The 17,795-nt window shown below is 39.4% G+C and overlaps 3 protein-coding genes across 15 annotated transcripts in view; all 3 read left to right on the top strand.

Moving 5' to 3' along the window:
• The window catches only part of LOC107067424 (uncharacterized), a 40,696-nt gene extending 34,271 nt beyond the window's left edge, over positions 1-6,425 (top strand). For all 4 annotated transcript variants that reach the window (XM_015322935.2, XM_015322936.2, XM_015322934.2 and 1 more), the window contains 3 exons: positions 167-436; positions 521-861; positions 944-6,425. In XM_015322935.2, the coding sequence (XP_015178421.2) occupies positions 167-436; positions 521-861; positions 944-1,283 (951 nt within the window). In that variant the 3' untranslated portion in view covers positions 1,284-6,425. The remainder of the gene's footprint in view (positions 1-166; positions 437-520; positions 862-943) is intronic.
• Positions 6,426-7,048: 623 nt separating this feature from the next.
• LOC107067426 (annexin B11) lies at positions 7,049-10,593 on the top strand. Of its 9 annotated transcripts, XM_089177466.1 has the most exons (10): positions 7,057-7,289; positions 7,606-7,670; positions 7,914-7,977; positions 8,464-8,591; positions 8,741-8,917; positions 8,989-9,193; positions 9,278-9,430; positions 9,528-9,701; positions 9,778-9,959; positions 10,039-10,593. In XM_089177466.1, exons 2-10 carry the CDS (start codon positions 7,653-7,655, stop codon positions 10,087-10,089), a joined length of 1,152 nt encoding a protein of 383 aa, XP_089033592.1. In that variant the 5' UTR covers positions 7,057-7,289; positions 7,606-7,652; the 3' UTR covers positions 10,090-10,593. The 9 variants fall into 9 exon arrangements, with proteins under 9 accessions (XP_015178429.1, XP_015178428.1, XP_015178427.1 ...); XM_015322943.2 differs by having other exon boundaries at positions 7,049-7,289; positions 7,914-8,591; XM_015322942.2 differs by having other exon boundaries at positions 7,050-7,289; positions 7,441-7,670; positions 7,914-8,591.
• A 133-nt stretch (positions 10,594-10,726) lies between these two features.
• LOC107067428 (myomesin and myosin binding protein) lies at positions 10,727-17,345 on the top strand. Of its 2 annotated transcripts, none has more exons than XM_015322946.2 (10): positions 10,727-11,228; positions 12,159-12,538; positions 12,614-12,836; positions 12,921-13,208; positions 13,279-13,406; positions 13,496-13,668; positions 13,741-14,104; positions 14,193-14,574; positions 14,652-15,334; positions 15,406-17,345. In XM_015322946.2, exons 1-10 carry the CDS (start codon positions 11,144-11,146, stop codon positions 16,843-16,845), a joined length of 4,146 nt encoding a protein of 1,381 aa, XP_015178432.2. In that variant the 5' UTR covers positions 10,727-11,143; the 3' UTR covers positions 16,846-17,345. The 2 variants fall into 2 exon arrangements, with proteins under 2 accessions (XP_015178432.2, XP_015178434.2); XM_015322948.2 differs by having other exon boundaries at positions 11,205-11,332.
• Positions 17,346-17,795: the final 450 nt, after the last annotated feature.

The raw sequence follows: 17,795 nt of genomic DNA, 5'->3' as shown, positions 1-17,795 counted from the left end.
TTCCAAAACAAAGCTTCAAAGCTGAGATTCGATTTCGGAGTTTTCGATACGCACGAATCAATCTCTTCTCGACAGATTCATTTTCGCATCGTCGATATCGTTCGAAGGCGAAAATTTCATATTTTAATAACCTACTTAATACGTACTCCCATTGGTACCCTCGCAGGTACTCGATCTCCCATGGCCTAACGCACCTGCCGTTCAACGCGATTGCTTTTGCTCGAATCGTTCTCTTCCTATGAACATTAAATCGACCTCGAACATCGTTGAAGTACATCTGACGGTAACGTCTATGAACGCTCTGGACGACTACAACAACATCTTCTTCGAGGGTACTTGGGACTTTGTTAAAACGACTCCGTGTTTGCAAAAGCGTCGCGTAAGAGGACCTTCGGGAGTGATCAAATACAGATGGCCGCTCACCGACGAGGACGAGGTACTACATTTTATACGATTCTTTACCTTTATACTTTGGTAATACGATACGCTCGAGTTAATGATTCGCGCTAATGACTTTCAGAGAAACTGCGAGAAGCAGCCTTGGCTGATCGACCCATCTCCGGGACAATATCTCTACGTGAAAACGCACGGTTCGATAATGACGAGTACTGGCAAAAGTCAGTGTTCAACGAAGAATCGCATCGTTTTCCACACCGGAGGAAAACTTCGTGCTTCGGTATGTCCGCAACCGATAGACGATTCGAGGCAACAAGTCGTGGAAATTTTCAGCGATGGCTGGTCCGTCGGTAGAACCAACTTTATCCCAGTACCTGGTCGAGATCCTGTTAGAACTATCGCCGTAGAGTTCCTAATAACCGAGCCAGAATCATACGGCGTCACGTGGCTCGAACTTACCAGAAGGTATTAAAGATCTATCCCTCATGCTAGAAATAGATACCCGAGCATTTTTCATCCTATTATTCACCCTATCGTATTAATGTAGGCCAGCAATAACGTCAACGGCAGGACTACAAATGACTCGAGACTGCGAACAACGATGTCCGGAATTGGACGCGTGTATAAACGCTTCCCTGTGGTGCGACGGAGTCTCCCATTGTCCCTCGGGCTACGACGAGGCTTTGGCGCATTGTTCCATGCTCCTACAATTACCACCGTTGCATCTGGCCCTTGGAGTTTTAGCCATTCTGACAATCTTCGCGGTGATCTTCCTTGTCATATGGCGAATTTGCCGACAACGAACGAGCCGTTCGATATCCCAGCACCGATTGAAGAGCATCTCCTCGGAGACGGCAATAATCGATGGAAAAGAAGTGATCTGCTGACACAGCGACAGTTCTGTGCGATACGTCGAAGTCGACCGCGTTACCACCGTGTGACGACGATCGCCATCGTCCACCTCCTCGAACCTTTCAAAGAGTCTTTTTCCTTCGAAACAGCTCATCCGCTGGTGTTATATATCCTTTTCGATATAAGACGACTCTTGAAAGTGGCTCGGCTCAGCGCAGCGCGGCGTGGCGCAGCGCGGCGTAACGCGCAGAACTCGATTAAGCAACCGAGCGAATCGAACCAACTGACTTTGACGACGACGACGTCGACGACGACTATCTGCTCGCTCGCTCGCTCGCTCGCTCGGATCGTCATCGAAACTCTTTGACAGAACGGATCTCGCGTATTTCTTTTTCCTCCGTGCGCGAATGCTTCCGTGTTTCGTAAACGTTTAAATGTCTTCAAAGAGAAACGACGAGAGAATACCCAACGCGCGCTTGGAATGAGATTATCGATCCACCAAACTACGACGAGTTTGTCAAACTTTAGCAACGTCGTTTCAAATTCCAAGTTCTACCAACTGGAGAGACAAACGTTATACGTTTTAACGTTTACGTTACACCGCGGAGAATATTAAATCGCGAAAAATGACCGAACTGTTTTAACGAGGACAATAAGTAATAAAATCCTAGTAATATCCCACCGTTATGGTAGTATAGATTTTCGCGTATCAGGACGACGCGACGTCTCGTTGAACCTTACGAGCATCGATAACACTTTTCGATATCGCCAACTAATTTTCTTTCTCCTTGATAACGATATATAAGAAAAAGACAAAAAAAAAAGTGACTACATCGTTTGTCAATTCCTTTAAGCGTTCTTGTTCAGAGGTTCATCGATACTCCCACCGGTCGATCCTTGATACGTATATTCAAAGAAGAAGTAATTCGAAAATGATCCGAGACGTCGAGCACTCTATACGCGTCTAACGTCCAAACGAACAAGAGAAAAGAGACAAATCTATTCTGGCCCTTCGTCGACTATACTCTGTCTAATAAAATAAGAAGAAAATAATTGCGAACCGGGACGAATAAGTTGCATTCGATTAGCAATGAATTTGTATAGGACTTTCGGTTCGAGGGGCTGGACGATACGATGGTTGGTAGAAAATCGCGTAGTTTGAAATGATGTGATAAATATATACGATGCTGTTTTCCTCGAAGCTGTGCTTCGAAATTATTGTTACGCCCGATGATGCGACGTCGATGGAAAATATAAGGTACATGGAAATCCTCTCGGAGTAATAATCGAAAAGACGACATCGGCGTCGTTGTCACGGCTTGTACACCTTGTTCATAATTGTAAATAATTGATTATTGACCTATTTATATAACAGTTGAAAAGGCTACTCGTGCACGCGTTTGCCTCCGTTTGCAAATGATTTTCTTGATTTCCCGCTCACAAACGTTTGATGCGACGAACGAACGAACGAACGAACGAACGGCAACATGCCGCTTTACTACTAATCGATAAGTATGAATCTCGAGGCGAACTGAGAGAAAGGCCAATTCTTCAAAGGCAGGAAAAAAGAAAAGATGCACCAAAAGAATAGAAATTCGAGCGAATGATCCGTCAAATACATATATACTATATGTACTATACGTATTTTCAGCTAGCCAAAATCACCGCCAATGTTTTCGTCATTAACGACAAATCAAAGTTGATTGGCGAAGGGTCGCGTTAGAAAAAATAAGAGACGCTTAAAATAAACGACCCTCCACGACACGTTGAAAGAGGACAATCTTACGACATTGGTCGGAACAGTAAGTATCGTTTTCGATACTTACAAAAGAAATCGGTACGTTTTTTAAATCGTTACTTATGGCTTCTTTTTCTACTTCTTCGTTCGCTAATCCCAAAGTAACTAACGAAACTTACGCAAATCTATTCGTTTTTATCAAGAACAATCCAGAGAACATAAGACTGATCGTGTTTCGAGGCACTTAACTTCAGCGTCAATGAACATTTCTTTTGTCATCGTGAAATATCAACGAAAATGTGATCCTTCAACTGCCACGTATTCGTATTCGATACGTATGTATGTACATACGCGCTAAGTTTTTTAGCCAAAATTCTTTGATATTCAAACCGAGAAAACTCGAGGGGGAAAAAAAGGCCGCAATCGTCGTGGGCTCTGAGAGTGTAAAGATTCGTCTCGGCAAAAAAAGAAAAAAAAGAAAAAAAGGAAAAAAAAAGAAAAGTACAAAAGTAAGTAGAAAGAAAAAGAAAAGTTGATTTCAAACGGAGAAACGTATCGTGCGTCGACGATGTACATACATACAACAACCAACAACATACATAGCAACGTTTATAAGTTTTTTTCGAGACGACGAGCGAGCATAATTAACTAACGAAGAAACAGGGTCGCTCGAGTACGATAATTTGCGTGCACGCGCGTTATATCGCCTTTGTTCTTTCTACTATACTTACATTAGGAGCTTTCTCGTTAAAGCTCCACATCGGCCGAAGAAAGCAGCACAAACCGTTCGATATACGAGGAGGTATGCTAATACCGTAACATCGGCCTTCTTGCATTCTTATTCGTGACAACGGGAGAAATAATTTACATAATCGTTAATACCTATTTACAAAAGGCACAAAATAAGTTTAGAATAAGTATCGCATTGTCGCCAAGATATTTCTCGCTTTTTTGTCAAATTATCATCCGAAACGGATTCTAATAATAACAACAACTCGATGTCTAAACAATAATTTCATCCAAGGTATTTGCTTGAGGAGGATAATTTTTCGAAAACGCAGAGTTCTTTGGAGTGCAATAAAAGGAAGAAAAAAAAGGGAGAGAGAGAGAGAGAGAGGCGGAAACGCGTGAACTCGTAGGTGGAGGGTCGTTCGCTGAAGAAACTCGCGTGTATCGATCGTACGAGCGCACAGCAACGCGAAACAACGAGCAACAACAACGGTCATTCGAGCGCTAAACTTGGTGCGACGAGCTCTCGTCACTCGGTAACAAGGGAAACTTCGTTAGGACATCCTATCCTTTCTTTCCTTTTCCTGCACCACTTACGATCCTCGAGAATCCTTTTTTCCAATTTCAATTCTATTATCATTTTCGTAATCCTATCTCTTTCGCTTTTTCATTACTCCTCGAAGAAAGATTCGAAATTACACGAAGCTCCTCTCTTGTAAATAATTCTCTTTTAGCTCGTAAGAATTTTAAAAGCTCTAGAGAAGCCGAGTGTGTAAGCCGTATAATAAAAATATTCATAATTATAATAATAATAATAATAATAATAATAATACTAATACTAATATTAATAATAATATTAATAATACTAATATTAATAATACTAATATTAATAATAATAATAATAATAATCACGTAGACGAATAGTCGTTATTATCACAATGTGAACCATATCCAAAAACGCGTTTAGATCGTTTAAATGTCGGCATCCCGAAGGAACGTCATTCTTTTGTCTCGTGTATCGACAAACATTATGATAAAACATTGATAAACGTTCGACAAATTCGTTTGGTCTTTTATATATAAAAATGAGATGGACGTCGTGCTACCGAGACGAATAGTAATACGTTTCACAATGATTATTCATTTATTTGTATTATCGTCTCTCTCTTGATTTACTTTCATCAATTGAGTTTGAAACTCACCGACTGACTCTATTCAAAGTTTCTAGTCGCACAGAACTTTTTCCAAGTTCAAAGCTCTTCTCCTAAGACTGCCGAAAAAAACGCTTATTATTTGAAAACATCGATCTTACACGATGATGACGCGCGCGTATATCACATATATGATTCGGCACAAAATCGATTCGTCCAATCGCATTTTTCTTCTCTTTTTTTTTTTTTATTTCTTTTCTATGCAATACGACCAAGGACAATTTTCCTACAAGTTTTTTTTTTTTTTTTTTAAGTTCGATTAGTCACCAAGCCAATGCGTTTAATTCTAATACAAAGGATACCTTGAAAAAAAAAAAAAAAAAAACAAAGCGAACAAGCTCGCTGCTATTTCAATTTCAATGACTTCTCGTCTCGTTTGACAAATACTCGCATATATCGCTATCGAAAGCTAGTATTTTTATCGCAAATAATGAAATCGTTTGATCAAATTATATTAAACGCCGTTTTATCGCTATATAACAAAGAAAAGGAAAATAAAAACACACACAAAAATATATATATGAATATGTAAGAAATGAAAAGATCGACGAGCGTATTCGAGATCGTATTCTTACAAAATGAAATTCTTCTTCGGTATGGCGCGAAGACGATTGATTATTTCTCTAATGTTATTCTAAGAAAGACCAAATTATACTCTCGAAACTTTCGCAGCAGTCATTTATATTATTATCCTCTTAGCAGCGAAATAATAGTCTATTGTTTTTAGTGCATGCTCGTGCACTGACAGTAAGGAAAAATTAGAAAAATAAAAAGTAAACGAACAAAAGAAGAAAAAGAAAAAAAAGGAAAAAAAAAGGAAAAAAAAAAAGAAAATAAAAAGATTCATGCATGAGGATGATCTGTTTCGATGGACGCTCGATTAGTACGGCGAAAATCAAGGTCGGTCAGCAAGAAATCTGACAATAAACTGACACGAATGGCAAATGCATACACACGTATACACACGTATACACACATACAGACAAAGAGACAAAAGCCACCCACACACGATACTGCGCTATCGCAAAGGCACATACGCGCGCGCGCGGGGCCAAGCGCAAATATACACATATACTTCCTGTATGCGCACACGACACCAATGTTTCTTAGTATATGTATGTAGAACCTAGAAACGGGGTTCGATGATCAGGTGACACGATTCCTCCTCCACTCGTAGATCTGCTCTCAAGAAAATCTACATTTTATTGGAATAGTCGTTAGAAAAAGGAGCGACATCGTATCACCTGATCTCGACGTGCATACAACACATATATTGTACCACGATCATTCCTCTACCAACAAATACGAACAACTCGAACGAACAACTCGCGAACGAGCAATCGCTGGACAATTACGTATAATGAACATAGTAAATACACCAAAGACGTGCTCGTATATTGCATATGTACAATGTGCATACAGTTATTAATTATACCGTTACTAATTACCGATTCGTATATCGAATATGCGACATTTTTAATAAATTATTTTGAAGATTGCGTCCTATTGTCTTTCCAAAAACCAATTCAACCTACATTCCAAACCTATCTATTACTTTTTTTTCTAATTCAACAAACAACTGCAAGCACTATAGCATGCATATAGGTTATATATGAGTTATTTATTTATAAATTGAGATTATATAGTTGGCAAATTTAATAAATCTATGGGTATTTTTGTTTCGATCTTATTAAACACGTTATTATTAAAATCATTATCAAATAACAGACGTTTGCTTCGGTTACACTATCTATCAATTTCATTTAATAGATATTATCTATTTTGCAAACAAACAAAATCCAATGTAAATATTAAACCAAGTTAATTAGAACAAAGATAAACGTTTTTTAATCTTTTTTTTTTATCTCGTATAATGTTTATTCTTACCTGTTATTCTGACTGTAATGTTAGTAGGAACATGTAGACCAGATCATCAATGTTTTCAGCGAAGGTAGTTTGTTCAAGGTTAACTAGCTAAATAAAAAATCGATACACGAAATGAAATTTGACGACGTCACGTCGGTAAGTTGACTGCATGCATTTCTTTGTTGTATCTACGGTCGATACGATCGTTCGCTGTTTTCTAACCTTTCCTTTCTTTACGAAATAAAAAGAAATAAAAAGAAATAAAAAGAAACAAAAACATTAATAACATTTATATAGTGAAGCACGTTTATTTACAATTAGGTTAGTATTTGAAATAGTCATTGCACAACGACGACGAGTAATTCCCTTTTCCCCCACTCCGCCACTTTAGACAGGACGCTATATTTTGTTCTGAGAATTGCTCTGACGTTGTTGAGGCCGACGCATCACCTAACAGTTTCCTTCTTCTGACGCGGAAGATTAATCATTAGTTCGAGGTAATTCCTTCTCTTTCAATTGATTTTCTTCATATTAGATGCCAAATTCCAATTCGATGGAAGTAACGTAGTGCACCTTTTTTTAAGTGATTACGTCATCATTGGTAGTGCATAGTATAAATATTTTCAACAAATTTGTTTGACTAGATAGTGTTTCATAACATCTTTGCAAGGAACGTGACAGTTAATCGTTGGGCGTTACCAAACATTGTCAACGTTTTCCTCCAAACGAGTGACTTCAGTGAAAAAGATTGTTCGATTGGATAACTCACTCACAGGATTATTATTTACTGATACTTGTTCCTTTACTTGGTAGATCGTCGTCGTTGATTGTTTGAAACCACCAAAGCCAGGAGAGACAAAATGAGCTACGGATATCAAGTGAGATTTATTTCTTTTACATTTTTATTACTTTCTTATTTTTGTCCTATTGTATCTATATTTTTGATTCTACATCAACTAAAATATTATAACCTAAGACAATTATACAGAGTAGAGTATATATGATAAACAATTTCAAATTCAATTCTGCTCTTATAATTGTTGATTTTCTGCATGACTTTTTGATGAAAAATATGTAATAGTAGTTAGTGCGTTGTATCTATATCTATAACATTATCCAAGGGACCGCCAGTGATCCAGTTTCCAGGACGTGGACCACCACCAACATCGTTTGGGGTTCCACCTGGTACACCTTCTGCCCCCGGTGCTCCACCATATTCGCAAACCACTAACACTGGCTTTTCAAACGCCCCTCCAGTTTCATTTGGCATGCCTCAACCACATTCTCCATATGCTTCTTATCCAATGCAACCAACTCCAATGCAACCAACTCCAAGCGCAACCAATCCTTCTCAGTTTCCACAACAAATGCCATATCCTTCTCAAGCACAATCAAATGTATATCCTCCGCAACCACAATCAAATGTATATCCTCCTCAACCACAATCAAATGTATATCCTCCTCAACCTCAATCAAATGTATATCCTCCTTCATCGATGCCTTATCCTTCCTCTTCGTATCCATCTTCTTCCATGCCAGAATCTTCTTACTATCCGCAACAACAAAATTCTATTTACCCTAATATTCCGCAAGAACAAAATGCACATCGCTTTGGAGATAGAAATTCGTCTTCTTTTTCAAACCCTAATATGTCATTGTCATCTAATTCAGCACCATATCCTGGTGGCAGCAATCTCGGGGGGCAGGGGTTAGCAAATGTATACTCTCATTATGGTGTTAATTTATCTTCGGCATCTGGTCGCATTGCCCAAGCCCCCCGGAGCTGCAATACGAATAAGGTGAGATATATATGCGCAAGGGATCTTCACTATAGATCAAATTATCTTTGATAAATTAAATAACCCTTCATTCTCTTTTCATAACTATTAACAAGTAACTCATTTGTAAAAAGATGTTCTTCTCATGTATATGCATTGCTTTATTTCAGTTATCGCCCACAGTGGTACCATACAATGGCTTTGATGCCAGAGCTGATGCAGAAGTTATAAGGAAAGCTATGAAAGGATTTGGTACCGATGAAAAAGCTATTATCAATGTTCTTGCCAATCGGAGTAACTTGCAGCGACAAGAAATTGCTTCGCAATTTAAAACCCTTTATGGAAAAGTAAGTGTAATAATATACGTATATTTAATGCAAGCATCAATTGTGCAAATTTAATACATTTTATTTCTTAGGATATGATTAAGGATTTAAAATCTGAATTGTCTGGGAACTTTGAAAAACTGGTTCTTGCTATGATGATGCCCCTACCGCAATTTTATGCCAAAGAACTGCACAATGCCATGGCCGGTATTGGTACGGACGAATGCGTACTTATTGAAATATTATGTACAATGTCAAACCACGAAATTCGTATTATCAAGGAAGCTTACGAAGCTAGTAAGTTATTCGTATAATCATTTTCAAATCTTCATACTTCTTTTATTCTTTAAGTATTCTCTAAATGTATCTATATTTGAATAGTGTATGGTAGAAGTTTAGAAGATGATTTAAGATCGGATACATCTGGGAATTTCAAACGCCTAATGGTTTCATTGTGCTGTGCCAATAGAGATGAATCATTTGACGTAGATCCAGCTAGTGCCTTAGAAGATGCCAAAGTTCTCTTACAAGCTGGTATGTAACTTTTTGCCAACATCGTTGATTTTGACAAACATCGTATTTCTTTCTTATTGGAAACAACTAAAAAAGATATGTCTTTTATTACACATAGGTGAGCTACGATTTGGAACTGACGAATCGATGTTTAATGCAATCCTTGTTCAGAGAAATGTACCTCAACTGAAACAAATTTTCCGAGAATATGAAGGAATAACTGGACATACCATAGAAGCTGCTATAGAAAATGAATTTTCAGGGGACATAAAAAAAGGTCTCCTTGCTATTGGTACGTATATACATTCATATTAGTTCTTTTTACTTTCCATATATTTAATAAATATCAATATATCATTCCAAAATAGTCAAATGCGTGAACAACAGAGCTGCTTTCTTTGCCGAACAATTATACAAAAGCATGAAAGGATTGGGAACAGATGATAGCCGTCTAATTAGATTGGTCGTTACACGTTGCGAAGTTGACATGGGAGAAATAAAAGAAGCATTTAAGAATGAGTATGGTGAATCGCTGGAGGATTTTATATCTGTTAGTAATTTTCTTCATTTCTCTTTACAATATGATGCATTTTATAGAGATATAAATGTTACTTTTATTACTGTTGCAGGGTGATTGTTCTGGACATTACAAAAAATGTTTGTTAGCTCTTGTATCTTAAACTTTAATTGCACGAGAATCAATTTCTTCAACTTCTTCGCATTTATCAAAGATCTGCAAGAATTTCGAGTTTCTTTTAATATTTATATATCTGTACGAAATTGAAATTGATATGGATATTGCACTTTTAAGTAACAATGTTCCTATGCTTATTAATTGCTACGAAAAATGTTACAAAATATGCTGCAAATTGTGCCAATCTTCCCAATGAATCTTTATAAAAAAAAAATTAAAAAAAATAGCACATTTGTTGGATGGAATCTCTAATACTGTGGTTATTCATATTATATTTTTATAAAACTATTCGAACAAAAAGAATGATGTTATAAAGCTCTATCATTTTATATGCATATACATGTAGTTAGACATATACATATATATTATATTTACATAATACATGCAGATATATTATCGTTTTATATATTATGTTTAAATAAATTATGAGGATGGATTTTAAAGAAAAATATGTATTACAATGAATAAAAAATATACGATGGAAATACAATTAATGAAATCATGTAAAAAACCAAGAGCATACGTCTGATTAGGTTTAAGGAAAATGAAAAAAGAGAAGAGGAGAGAAGAATAACAGCGAATAAGAGGGGAAAACAGAAGTAGAAGAAAAGAAGGGGTAAGAGCAGAACAAAGATAGACGTGAAAGAAGTCTGAAGAGTCTGGCGTCGCCACGGTCGTCGATTACGAGGAGCTCCGGCAGTGCCGCACCGAGCCTCAAGCTATATCGAGCCAATTTTCGATCTTTCTTTCCTTCTCCCACTTCCCACTCTCTCTCTCTCTCTCTCTCTCTCTCTCTTTATCTTTGATTCGGTCAAGATCGAAGGACAGAATAGATTCGTTATTTTTTTGATCATCTTCTGCTTTTTTGGCACACTTTTCTTCCTTCCTTCCTTCGCCGTTCGGTGGAGGCGGAAACTGTAGTGATCTCCGAGCGTAGAGATTTTAACACCGATAGCTCTGTAAAAAGCTCGAAACCCTGGCCAGGAAAAGCGCGCTCGTCGAGCCAGGCTCGACGCGGAGAAAGAAGAGGAAGTACGATCATGGGGAACACTACTACAAAGAGACACTATTCCAAGAGCATCTCTTTAGCCAGCTCGTCCAAGAGACCACGCTGGGATGGACCAGGTAGACCCACATTTCTGCGACCGATTGTTCACTACATCAACTTTTCAATTTTGCTGATAAAAAGAGAAGGGATTTATAAAGTTTCCTCTTCACCATTTCTGTATGTACGTGCAAGTGAATTTCTCATCGCCCTCGAACAGTTTAAATAGTCCATCAGCTATTGTATATTTATTTATCATTAAATCTTTCGGAAATCTAAAATTAACTAGCGTGATTTGAGGATGTTTATTTTAACAATGGGTAGTCTTCCGTCTAAGACATGGGGAGAGTACGAAAATATAAGTTTGACTTGTGACCTATCATTTATAATTTGATTATTGAGCAATCGTACTTTTAAAAGATCTATCAAGCATAATAGAAATTCCAAGATTTAATGCCAATTTAGATTATTCTCAGTAAGAGATAGAACTGAAGAATTCATTTACTTCACATATAGTCTATGAACGAATGGAACCAATCGAAATGAGATCATTGCGAGAAGAGAAGAATACGATTAGTATAGAAATAATAAAAAGTATGTTGTAGGAGAAAATCGTAGACGGGTAGAATTGGTATTCGATGTCGGTTTAGCCTCTCTCGCATAGCTTTCCCACCGTGAAGACGGTGGTCTAGCGGTCCTCGGCTTTGCCAAACGTTTCACATTTTATTTTAAGAACGCCACGTGCAAACCTGTGGTAGAGATCGTCTATTCTACGCGACACGCACGTAAGCATCGTTCTGGCATGCGTGGATGATCATCTTCCTTCTCTTTCCCAAACGCTTCCTCAAACGCTTCCTCAAACGCTTCCTCAAACGCTTCCCCTACTTTTCTTCTTTAGGAAGACATTTTTTATGACAAATTTGTATTCATTAATTAGCTTATATTTGTATCCTTTTGGATCAGTTGAAAATAATGAAATACAGAAAAGCACGCTCGCTATTTATTGTCAGGATTGCCAGCACCTCCGGGCAAGCCAATTCTAATACCAGGAACGGACGATACGCAACCGGATGTGGTAGGAATACGTTGGGAACGATCGCCTAGTAACGGTGGTTCAGCCATCGTGGGTTATTTGGTTGAACATCGGCGAATGGGTTCGGCTTATTGGGTGCGTAGTACACCTGGCCTCTGCACGTTTCCGGAACTAACATTGAGTGGTCTTGAGCCAGGATGGCGTTACCAGTTCAGGGTCAGGGCACAGAATGCGGTAGGTCTCTCAGCTCCTAGTGAGTTGTCGGATCCGTTGACGGTAACATTGCAACGATCGGCTTCATCCGCTCCACAGTTCGACCTCGAACTCAACGATTTGATTGCTTTGGAGAACGAACAGGTGGTGTACTTTGTTCGAAGAAATCTTCTTCTTCTTCTTAAGTATACAAAACTCTGCAAAGTATGATATTTTCAGGCGGAATTCGTAGTGAAATTTACGGGGGCCCCTTTACCAAAGATTTCTTGGTTCAAGGACGGCTTCGAAATTTTTAGCAGTAGACGAACGAGAATCTTGACAGAAAATGGAAAAAGTGTTCTCCTTATTCATCAGACAGCTCTTAATGACGAGGGAGAAATCAAATGTACCGCAACGAATAGAGCTGGCCATGTTAGTACCAAGGCCAGATTGATTCTCGAAGGTTAGTGAGGTATCAAAGTTGTTTGATTCATTATGGTTAAACGGAAGATGCATCGTGATTGATTGCATTGCACTTTGCTCTCAGCATATCCAAAGATACGACTACCACGACAGTACGAGGACGGTCTTCTTTTCGAACAGGACGAAACGATCAGATTGAAAGTATCTTTGGCTGGAAGACCATTACCCACGGTTACTTGGTTTCACGATGGAGAACCACTTTCTCAAGACACTAGACATATGTTCGAATCTATGGACGGAGAATCGGTTTTAAAAATTCCAGATGCAAAACGATTCGACAGAGGAGAGTACACCGTTAAAGCTAGAAACAAACTCGGCGAAGATACGTCTTCTTTTCTCGTTACCGTTACAGGTATGTTTCGCAATGAATAAACTTACTTTTTTCAAAGTCTAATTTTATCTCATATCATTTTTTATTATAGATCGTCCAGCTGCACCTGGAAAGGTAAACGTCACCATGACTTTGGGCAGATCCGTCACCTTATCTTGGAAAGAACCGGAAGACGACGGTGGTTGTAAGATCGGTACTTACATCGTCGAATATTATAGAGTAAGAAAATATCTCTTTCCCTCTCTCTCTCTCTCTACATATATTTTGTTTTCTTCAATAATTCAATAATGATACTTGTACGATCTTAGATCGGTTGGGAAGTGTGGTTGAAAGCAACTACAAGCCGTCAAACCACAGCTACGCTGACCGAATTGCTCGAAGGCTCGGAATACAGATTTCGAGTAAAAGCTGAGAATCCGTATGGAGTGAGCGAACCGAGCGAAGAAAGTGACATCATCTTCATTCCAGATTTAAATAAAGGGTAGGAAGAATAGAATAAAGAATAGTCGTCTCGTTCAATCGAAGAGAATTTTATGGGGATTTTATGAAATAGGGCAACGTCGTCGCAATTGAGTGGAAAGTCTCAAAGTCAAAGAGAGATCAGTCGGTCGCGAGGGGAAAAACGCGAGGTTAGTTTCGTTGAGCCAGCCCCGAGGAGCAGAAGTTTAACCAGAGAAGAAGATGGACAAGTTCGTTTTGGTGGGCGATCTTCGTCAGCGCAAAGACTGTCGATGGAAAGACCATCAAGAGCCGACAGTAGAGTCACATTTGGTCCCGACACAACGATTCACGTTGAAAGAACCGAACCACCCGTACCACCTGCTAGATCGAGAGATCATTCCTCTTCTAAACACGAAAATCGATCGGAGAATCATACGATGCGACAAGATGTTTCCTCTGTAAAAGCAAACGCGCAGGTATCATTGCGATTGTAATTATCCCTAATATATATGTGTCAATATTTTATCATCGCGCATGATTATTATCGTATTATTCATTATTTAGGATGGCTCGGATACTAAAAAGAGACCAACGTCACCAACACCCGTCACCACCATAGTGACTGTATCACCACCACCTAGAAGCGATTCAATCAGACGTTCTCTCTCATTGTCCAGAGAAAGAAGTTTGTCTCCACCTTTTGTATCTTCGACTGAAACAAATATAGAAGAAGAAAGAAATGCATCGTCTTCTCCGCTTCATCGACCTGTTTCAATTTTGAAGAAGCAGAACGGTTTGACCGATGAGCCCGATGCGATGCAATTAGGAATATCACCTAGAGAGAACGACGACATATTGCACGGTAGCTCAGAATTCATGTTGGTACTGTATCCAAAGGACGATGAAAACGAAACCAAGGAAGATAAGAAAGGATTAAATTTGAGAGGTAAATGTTAGAAGATTTGCGAAAGATTTGCAAAAGGATTTAATTTAAGGATCTCGTTTTGGTTTGTTTTCTCGTAGGATCGGAGCAAGGTAGAACGGAGGAAATTGAAGACGAGGAAGATCTAATACCGCCTCCAATGTCTCTATCTCTTCCCGAATTATTCAGTATAGAACACGTAGTGGTAGAAACTATGCGCGAGGCAGTCAGCTCTACGGAAATGTTACACGAGCGTGCCATGGAACGTTTTTATAAAGCAATGGAGGCTGAGAAGGAATCGGAAAACGCTAAGAGAAAAGAAGCGTTGGAAAGAAGGACCGGGGAATTAGCTTCAATCGCAAAACAGGACTTTGAAATGGGAGGAGCTACGAGGAACGGCAAAAGTTCGCCTCTGCGGAGAAAGTTGTCGAATTCCGGTAGCGCCACGCAAAATATGATCTCTTCTTGGCAAGCTAAAAAAACTCGGAGAAGATTAAGCGAAGGTCAAGTCGAGGCAGCCTTAAAACCTATGAAACTTCTTTCACCGTTGCTCTTACCGGACGTCGAGGCTAGATCGGATCCTAATCTACCAACCGACGAAGAAACCATAACTTCGAGTACTTGGAGGAGGAGCAGCGACGAAGAGGGAGCCGAACGTCTGCGCAGATGGCACGAAACCAATGTCCCTTTGCTCGAGGAAACTTCGGCAGAGAAATCAATGGGCTTGGGTGTCGACTCGGCGGGAGTCGATTCCACCAATAGGACCAGTTCTCCGTTCAAAGAGGTGTGTCTAATATCGACGTTCTTTTGTTAAGTAACGTGGTCAATTTATGCGAATATTTGTATACATTACAGATCGTATCGGATGAACGACGACGAGAGCAGGAAGAGAGAGAGACGGAACAAGTAGAGGAGCAGAATGAAGAAGAGGAAAGTATCGAGACTTCGGAAGAATCGTCCGAAGAAGAGCTAAGCAGTGCCGATAGCGAAGATCTGAAAAACTTGAAGCAAAGAATTTTAGCGAGACAAATTATGGAAGAGGAAGATACGTATCACCCAAGAGGTAGACCAATCCCACATTTCGATAGTTTCGACAAACCTCATTTTTCCGAATATGACAACTCTCTGATTTCGGACGATTCAACGATACCATCGATTTGGGTATCACAACCCTTGTCACCTAGCAACGTTCAACCAAAATCTATTCTGAAGAAACCTAAGGAAGATGCTTCTATACGAATAAACGAGTTTGGCAAAGCTATACCACCTGAGAAACCAATAAGAAAAGTACCACCCGTGAGACAGGAGGAAGCAATCGATCCAAACGAACGTACTTCACCTACGAGCGAATATTACGATCCGACGAAGCCAGGTGTCATGTCGGAATCAGATACCGACAGTGTTTTATCGGCTGGAGAGGCGGCAAAAAATCGTCGAATACAAGCTAAAATGCGTTCGGCAACGCCCGAGGAGGAGATGAACGAAGCTGACATCGAAGCCAGGATGGCAGTCGTTAGTCATTACACCGAAATCGTACGAGAACATTCGTCTGGTCACAACGTAAGCAGTGGAAAGGTTAACGACGAAGAAGTCGGTAAGAAGAAGGTATCTGGAAAGAAATTAGAGCAAGGGACCGGTGTCGAAACTAACCGGACGAGAAAAAATAGCGTTGGATCGCGCGGTACTACACCCTCCAGAGATCGTCCCAAGCTACCCCCTAAAGAAACGAGAGAGAGTAGAGCATCTTCGCGAACGAGATCACCGAGTTCCAGATCGAGGAACGTTTCCGTCGAAAGACCTACTAGAGTACGTGCTCCGTCACGAGACAGGACTAGCCAGGATTGGCCAGGATCTAGAACAACTTCGGAAGAACGAGCATTTGGTAGAGAAAGATCTGTCGATCGAAGCGGCCGAAATTCAAAAGCTTCATCGCGATCGAGCTCGAGAGACAGGCAAAGGGCAACGACCCCGGCCGAACTTAAGATCGAACGTTTGCAGCGAGCGTTGGAGAGCAAAAAATACAGAGCTACGAACAAAACTTCGAATAAAGTTCCGAACAAAGCGGAACCGACGACGAACGACAAACGTCTTGCACTTGAAGCTCGGTATACGGTTAAGTCGACTGTCAATTACATAACCGATTTGACGCTTCTCATGGCTGCCATTTACGTTTATCTATTCAAGAAGGAAACTATGGCGATACCCTTTATCGCTCTTCTTCTTTACAGACGAATTCAAGAAGGTATTCGCGAGCGTATATCGGGACGTTGGTGGTCGTCCAAACGCAAGCACTGACCAATTACTATTTCGCTATATCGCATGAATAAAATCATTTGGTGAATTTTGTATCATTAGTCGGGGAAGGATTGTTTATCCTGATAGATTAAAAGAGATAGGATAGCTTGACAAAGGTAGGACAATACACGTAGAAGAAACTAGCTCCTTCGAATTACACATCGAATTATCCATCGAATTACACTCTCTCTCTCTCTCTCTCTTATTACCTTTTATTTTATGTTACGCGGAAGATGGTCTCTTTTTATACGCGTTAATCGGTCCTATTTGCGTCGCTCTCGCTTTAGTCTAAGAATTTTCATTCGATGGAAGATAATGCTATCATGGAATTATATCGTTTTTCTTGCATACCTATGTTTTATGAAAAAATACCTAAGTATATATATATATATATAGCTTACAGAAATAATTATATGTAATTTATGAAACTAAGTATTACGTTTATCTTTTGTCGATGCTACCAACGATCATCATTTAAATAAACATGTACATAGATACTATACGATTGCTATGCTTTATAATCAGTACCAATTCTTATATCCTAACAAATATTCCTGGTGGGTCATTGGTAAGTAAGTCGTCTGGATATTCTAAAATTGCTATGGACATTTGGGGCCTAAAATATACCTGCTATTCAATTGGCAAGGAATGGCCGTCGAAAACTCTTCCTTTTTCCTAAAGATTAGTTGGTAGACCAAATAATAGAGGTATAACGATAGAAATAGTCATGATTTCGGGTCATCCAAGTAACGTACAGTTATAAGTGGAAAAAAGGAAGTAAAATTCGATGACAGGAAAAGTAAAGAATTTGTTCAAAGGGTAGATTAAGGAAAGAAGGAAAGAAGGAAAGAAGGAAAGAAGGAAATACCGCGCCGCTAGCACTGGCAAGTTACATCAGAGAAATGCGGGCTTTGCGTACGGCGCATGTGCGCGTTTCGTTAAAACGACGA

This window comes from Polistes dominula, unplaced genomic scaffold (genome assembly GCF_049000335.1).
Source record: "Polistes dominula isolate Pdom_NZ unplaced genomic scaffold, Pdom_raw_medaka contig_20, whole genome shotgun sequence".
In the NCBI taxonomy this organism is placed as follows: Eukaryota; Metazoa; Arthropoda; class Insecta; order Hymenoptera; family Vespidae; genus Polistes; species Polistes dominula.
This window is presented reverse-complemented; position numbering and strand designations above follow the sequence as displayed.

What these genes read in the sequence shown, in the direction of transcription:
- LOC107067426 (XM_015322943.2), top strand. An exon ending in GGAGCTGCAATACGAATAAG is followed by an intron (nt 8,592 to 8,740) that starts GTGAGATATATA and finishes GCTTTATTTCAG; the next exon opens with TTATCGCCCACAGTGGTACC. An exon ending in AAAAGGTCTCCTTGCTATTG is followed by an intron (nt 9,702 to 9,777) that starts GTACGTATATAC and finishes ATTCCAAAATAG; the next exon opens with TCAAATGCGTGAACAACAGA.
- LOC107067428 (XM_015322946.2), top strand. Translation starts at nt 11,144, where the DNA reads ATGGGGAACACTACTACAAAGAGACACTATTCCAAGAGCATCTCTTTA. An exon ending in TTTTCTCGTTACCGTTACAG is followed by an intron (nt 13,209 to 13,278) that starts GTATGTTTCGCA and finishes TTTTTATTATAG; the next exon opens with ATCGTCCAGCTGCACCTGGA. An exon ending in ACATCGTCGAATATTATAGA is followed by an intron (nt 13,407 to 13,495) that starts GTAAGAAAATAT and finishes GTACGATCTTAG; the next exon opens with ATCGGTTGGGAAGTGTGGTT.